The sequence below is a fragment of the Malurus melanocephalus genome, unplaced genomic scaffold, assembly GCF_030028575.1.
Source record: "Malurus melanocephalus ecotype Western Australia unplaced genomic scaffold, MMel_1.1 scaffold_488, whole genome shotgun sequence".
Classification (NCBI taxonomy): domain Eukaryota; kingdom Metazoa; phylum Chordata; class Aves; order Passeriformes; family Maluridae; genus Malurus; species Malurus melanocephalus.
In genome coordinates this window covers 6,285-12,358 of record NW_026623720.1, presented here as the reverse complement: position 1 = coordinate 12,358, position 6,074 = coordinate 6,285, and the positions used below count along the sequence as shown (strand labels likewise).

The 6,074-nt window shown below is 65.3% G+C and overlaps 1 protein-coding gene across 1 annotated transcript; it reads left to right on the top strand.

The window, feature by feature from the left end:
• Positions 1 to 203: 203 nt before the first annotated feature.
• CSF3R (colony stimulating factor 3 receptor) lies at positions 204 to 6,007 on the top strand. Its single transcript, XM_057381028.1, has 14 exons — positions 204 to 471; positions 1,266 to 1,361; positions 1,647 to 1,946; positions 2,032 to 2,155; positions 2,242 to 2,411; positions 3,120 to 3,274; positions 3,455 to 3,614; positions 3,995 to 4,077; positions 4,186 to 4,399; positions 4,571 to 4,759; positions 4,984 to 5,085; positions 5,335 to 5,481; positions 5,664 to 5,804; positions 5,901 to 6,007. Exons 2-14 carry the CDS (start codon positions 1,292 to 1,294, stop codon positions 5,993 to 5,995), a joined length of 1,950 nt encoding a protein of 649 aa, XP_057237011.1. The 5' UTR covers positions 204 to 471; positions 1,266 to 1,291; the 3' UTR covers positions 5,996 to 6,007.
• The last annotated feature ends 67 nt before the right edge of the window (positions 6,008 to 6,074 follow it).

Below are 6,074 nucleotides of genomic sequence, written 5' to 3'. Positions count from 1 at the left end.
GCTGGGTTTGCCTCCTGCCCCTTGAGCTGCTCATTCCGCAGCCAACGGTCTCCTGCCATTTCCCCCAGCCCACATTCCTCTGCCGTGTCCCCCAGCCCAGCCAGGCGGCCCCAGGGCAGTTGCAGTGAGGAGCTGTCTATGCCACAGCCCGGCTGTGCCCGGTCCAGCCGCCGGAGCGGGCAGGGTGGAGGCCGGACGCTGCYTGGGGTGTCTGCGTCTGGGCTTTCCTGCCTGCGGCGAGCGAGGGGGTCGCAGCCTCCAGGGAAGTGTTTTGCAATCACCTTCTTCAGAGCGTCACAGCAACTAACGGCCCGGGTTTTGAGGAACTAACGGGAAAAGCAGCATGTTAGCAAACAGGCTGAGCACGGCCAGCCCCTGGCAGCCGGAGCCTTGCGCTCAGAGCGGGCAGTGAGCGGCGGCCGGACACTCCGGACACTCCGGACACGGAGGAGAGGCAGGGATGGAGGCGAGGTAGGGATGGAAGTGAGGGAGGGTGGGTGCGAGGTGCTCAGGTCCCACTGAGCACCTCCTCTGTGGCTGCCCTACACAGTCCCCTGCCCGCGACAGCCACACGTGCTGAGCGCYCAGGGGTGGCTGCAGTCCCGCTTCCCACACTCGAGTCCTTTGTTTCCCTCTGGATTTTGGCTTGGGGGGTGAGGAGCTGTGGGCACCCGCAGCCTCTCCTGGGCCACGAACGTGTCTGGGACCCATCCAGGGCAGAGGTGGCCGGGCAGGGGCAGAGGCAGCCACGCTCCCAGGGCCGTTCCAGCAGCWCGCAGGGGCAGCCGGGGGCCGGGGCCCTGGGCAGAACCCCGCAGCTTTGGCCAGTCTGGGTGTGCTGCTGTCGGTCATTCGCTTCCCTCTCCCAGCTTATCGCCCTCCGCCGCCCCAGCGCTCACCCGCCCTCAAACCGCAAATCTCTGCCCGGCCGCGGCTGTAGATAGTGGAGATAAAATCAGCCCGTGCCTCCGGCCAGGCACAGGGTGATGTGCCCGGGATGGGGTGCGGGGCCGGGGCGGTGGCAGCGGTGTGCAGGGACCTGCGTTCCGGGGTCTCTGCGCTGCGCTTTCCCCGCCGGCAGCTGCGGCAGCGCGGGCGCCGAGCCGGGGGCGGAGGTGTCAGAAGGGCTGCGGGAAGGGCTGACGCTGACAGCGAAAGGACATTCTGCTCCGGGAAGCGCCGCTGACAGTGGAGCCCGGCTTCTTCAGCCCATCTCATCCCCAGCCTTCGCTGACCCYCAGGACAAGCTGCTTTCTCCACTCCAGGTGATGCCAAAGCCACGGAGGAGACCATGGCCAGGCGCRGAGCTGGGACACCCTTCCTGCTGCAGCTCTCCCTGCTCCTGCTGCTCCACCTGGGCGGTGAGTGCGGTCCATCCTGTCCGGTCCCACAGCCACACCATTCCCTGTGTCCGTCCAGGCTGGCCAGGGCCACGGGGCAGCGGGAACGGCGGTGGCACAGCGGGCACAGGCAGGATGGCACAGGCACGTGCCGGTGGCTTGCCCAACGCTCGKCTCTTCCTCTGCAGGGCCGTGGGGCCCGTCTAAGGGAAGAGACTCATCYTTAGGTCCTGCCTGGGCGCTGAGAAGCTGAGATGACTTTGTCACAGCTSTGCCCAGGATGTGACACGCTTTTCCTGCCTGCAGGGACGCTGGGCTGCGCCTCGGTGGCTGTGGGCTCACCCATTGTGGCCCTGGGCTCAGCTGTTACGGCGTCCTGCACCATCCAGAGAGAGCTCTGCCGCGGCTTGGAGCAGGGGAAGGTCCAGATCAGCTGGATGCTGGACAACAAGCCCGTGGCTGGGAGCCAGCGCCAGGGTCCAGGGGGCACAGAGGTGTCCAACCTCACCCTGCCCCGGTTCAACCGCACGCAGGCCAGGCTGTGGTGCTGCGTGGAGTGGAACGGGACCAAGCAACGAGTCGGCATGGCCGAGATCAGGGCGGGCTGTAAGTCTGAAACCATCACGGGTCACCCTCCTCCCCAGCAGGGACAGGCACTCGCTCAGGCTCTCCCTTGGTTGCTCTTCCCCAGACCCTCCTGCCAAGCCCCTCAACCTCAGCTGCATCCTGAACCTCAGTGACTACGGRCTGATGTGCCAGTGGGAGCAGGGAACCGACAGCCACCTCCCCACCAGCGTCGCGCTGAAATGCGCCGGGTAAGTCCCGGTGCCACRATCCCTGCCAAACCCCACGGCAACCCTCTGCCAGAGGGACCCCGAGCCCACTGCTGTGGCTGCCGCAGGAGCAGAGCCCCGGCGGTGACGGGCTGCACCCCGCAAGGCGGGCACAGCCACTGCACGGTGCCGCGCCCGCTGCTCCAGCTGTACCGACAAATGGAGATCTGGGTGTCTGCCACCAACGCCCTGGGCACGGCCGAGTCCGAGCACCTCCACATCGACCCCATGGACGTGGGTGAGTGCTGGCACACAGGTCAGCGGCCAGGGAAGCGCATCAGCAGTGACAGGGATATTAAAGTGCCATTAAAGCGCGTCGGGCTTTGAGGTCACGTTTTACGGGCAGGTTCCATGATGAATGTCCCGCCGGGATGAATCGGTGCCAGCGCTGTGTTACAGAGCCAGCAGCGCGTGTGGAGGGTTATGAGCTGCCGGTTGACCCGCTGCACTCCACAGCTCCTCCAGCAATTGATTACCCATTTATTCAGGAGGTCTATTAATAATGGATCCAGTGCCTATAAACTATTTATAAAAGGAGCCTTCCCAGATGGAGAGGCTTGTCCTCCGTGATCTGGGGCTGGGAAAGGGTTGCCCAGGAACCAGCTGAGCCCTGCCATGGCTGTGGCATGCTCTCACCTCTTGGWGCACCCAAATTGGGGTGTTCCAGACACCGAGCCCCATGGAATCTGCTTTCTCTGCATAAGCATTAATGCGGAGCAGTGCTGGTGTTGCGCTCCTGAGCTTCACCCCATCCCAAGCACGGGAACACACTGGCTTCTGTCCCCTGCCACCAGCWGTTCTCCTAAATATTTTGGCGTGATTTCTTCCCATTTCTTGCTGCGGCACCCTGGCTGGAGCTCCTGACATTAACAAAAGGCATGTGAGGTCGTGGCTCTGGGCACTGCCCACCGCACACCTCCCCAGCTCTCCCCTGCTCTTCCTCCAGCCAAGCCGGACCCCCCAACCCTGCAGAGCATCCAGTCCATCCCCTTCCAGACCGACTGCATTGCCCTGGCCTGGGATGTGGCACGGGGCACGGAGCACATGGAGCTGCAGTGTGAGCTGCGCTACCGGGCACCCGAGGACTCTGCCTGGGCACTGGTGAGAGCTGCTGGGGCAGCGGGACCGGGCAGGAGCTGAGACCCTCCCTCCCTTTTGAGCAGTGGGAACGGCGGGATGCTCGTGTGGGAGGGGGACGGCAAGGTGCCCCCCGCTCCCACACCAGGGCCAGCCCCGACCCGAGGCAGGAGCCAGCACAGCCCTCGTTCCGCCTGCCACCAGGTCACCGGCATCACCGGCCGGGCCGGCACCGCGCAGCGCTGCGGTTTCCTGTTCGGCACGCAGTACCGCTTCCAGATGCGCTGCCGGCGGAGCTCAGCATCGGCACTGGCCTACTGGAGCGAGTGGAGCCCGGGCAGGAACTACACCACCCATGAGAAAGGTGAGTGGGGAGCCAGCCAGAGAGTCCCTCTGCCCAGGTACACGGCACTGCGCTGGGGACACACGGCACTGCGCTGGGGATGCACGGCACCATGCTGGGAACACATGGCACGGTGCTGGGGACACTTGGCATAGTGCTGGGGACACACGGCACAGCGCTGGGGACACATGGCAGAGCACTGGGGACACACAACACTGCGTTGGGGACACAGGTCACAGCGCTGGGGACACACGGCACAGAGCTGGGGACACAGGGCACAGAACTGGGAACACGGGGCACAGAACTGGGAACACGGGGCACAGAACTGGGGACATAGGGCACAGCGCTGAGGACACGGCCATGCTGGGCCCTCTCAGCTCCTGCCACCTCTCCCATTGCAGCCCCCACAGGGACGCTGGACGCGTGGTGGGGGGCTCAGCCGGCCGGGGCAGGGGGGCGGCTGGAGGTGCAGCTGCGCTGGAAGGTGAGCAGGGGCGGGGTGGGCGCCGGGGCATCACCCTCGGGACCGGAGATCCCGCAGGGACCGGAGATCCCGCAGGAACCGGCATCAGCGCGCCCTGCCCGCACCCAGGCCCCACGGCAGAGGGAGGCCAACGGGCGAGTGCTGGGCTACCGCGTCACCCTGAGCCCCCGGAGGAGGGGCAGGGACCTCACCACTGTCTGCCAAACCACCCACACCCACTGCAACTTCTCGGCGCCTGCGGGGACCAGGAGGGTCTATCTGTCAGCCTACAACGCCGCCGGCGAGTCGGCACCCACCGAGGTCATCCTCCTGGAGAGGAAAGGTGAAAGGAGAGGAAAGTGCCCAAATCCTCTGCGTGGCCCCGCGGGGCTCTGCTTTGCCCCGAGGAGGTGCCAGAGTGAGGAGCAGGGCAGGCTCCGGGCTGGGGGACACAGTGGGTGACACGGGACGGGTGCTCCCCTCTCCCATCATCCCAGCTGCTTGTCCCGTGCAGGACAGCCCCCGGCCGGGCTCCGGGCCGTGCCTGCAGGCGAGCGCAGCCTCTGGGTGCACTGGGAGCCACCGGTGGCACCAGTGGTCGCCTACGTCCTGGAGTGGCAGCGGGTGACAGCGGAGCCTGGGCACTGCAGCTCGTGCTGGCAGATGGAGCGTGACAGGGAGGCCACCGCAGCCCTCATCCAGGGTGAGCAGGGGCTGCCAGGGGACTCTGACCCTTTGGTCAGCTGTGCCAGGGGGCTGTGACACCCATAATGACCAAACCAGGACCAAACCCTGCCTCCAGCCCACTCCCCATCCTCGGTCCTTGCTCTGGACCCACTCCAGGGCAGGCGGGCTGGCAGCCTGGGGCACAGGTGGCACAGACTGTCAGCAGACAGTGCCCTGAGCCCCCAGCCCCCTTCATTGCAGATGGCATCGAGCCTTTCCAGCGCTACAACATCTCGCTGTACCCCCTGTACGAGGGCACGGTTGGGGTGCCCGTCCACACCACAGCCTACTCCCAGCAGAAGGGTACGTGCACCCCCAGCAGCCCCCAAAAACAAAGCTCTGCCTTTCCAGGAGGAGGGACAACCTCTCTCCCCTAATCCAGGAGCTGTGCAAAGCGCTCAGCCTGCAGGGCTGGGTTTGGCTCGTCTCGGCAGGTGCTCTCAGCTATGGGCACTGTCTGAGTCCCACAGTCGGGAGTGGGGCCCCCYCTCCTGCTCCCACCCGAAGCAGTGGCTCTGCTCAGTGCCTGGTCCCTTGTCCTGCTCTTTTCAGCCCCATCCCATGCCCCAAAGCTCCACCTGAGGAGGATCAGCAAGTCAGAGGCAGAATTGTGCTGGGAGCCGCTGCCAGTGGAGATGCAGAACGGTTTCATCACCAGCTACACCATCTTCTGGGCCAACAGCAGCACCGACGTGGCCAGTGAGTCCTGCCCAGAGCAGCACTGACCCTGCCCTGCATCCCACCTCGATCTGCTGGGTGGGGACAGCAGCAGAGCCTGTGCCCTCCTCAGAGGGGCTCGTGTGGGTCTCTGACAGGAGACCCAAGGGGCTGAGGGGCAGCTGAGGGGATTCCTCCACACCAACAGCTCCCTGTGTCCCCAGGTGCCGCCGTGAATCCTTCTCTCAGCTCCTTTGTCATCCAGGGGCTGAAGCCATCSACCCTGTACAAAGTGCACATCATGGCATCCACGGCTGCTGGCGGCACCAACGGCACCAGCCTGACCCTGGTGACCACCGTGCTGGGTGAGGGGTGCAGCCACCCGTGGGGAGGGGACCTTTCCAAACCTCACAGCTGGCGGTGCCCAGCGCAGCTCCCTGTGACCCTGYCCTCCTTCCCAGACGACACTGAGATCCAGTTCCTCTTCCTGACCCTGGGGCTGGTCTTTGTCCTGCTCATAGTGTTGCTCATCTGCTTGCAGAAGAACGAGCGGTGAGTACGGGAGCCCCGTCCCAGTCTGGGAGTGCTGATATCCCCATCCCAGCCTTCGGGAGTGCTGACATCCCCATCCCAGC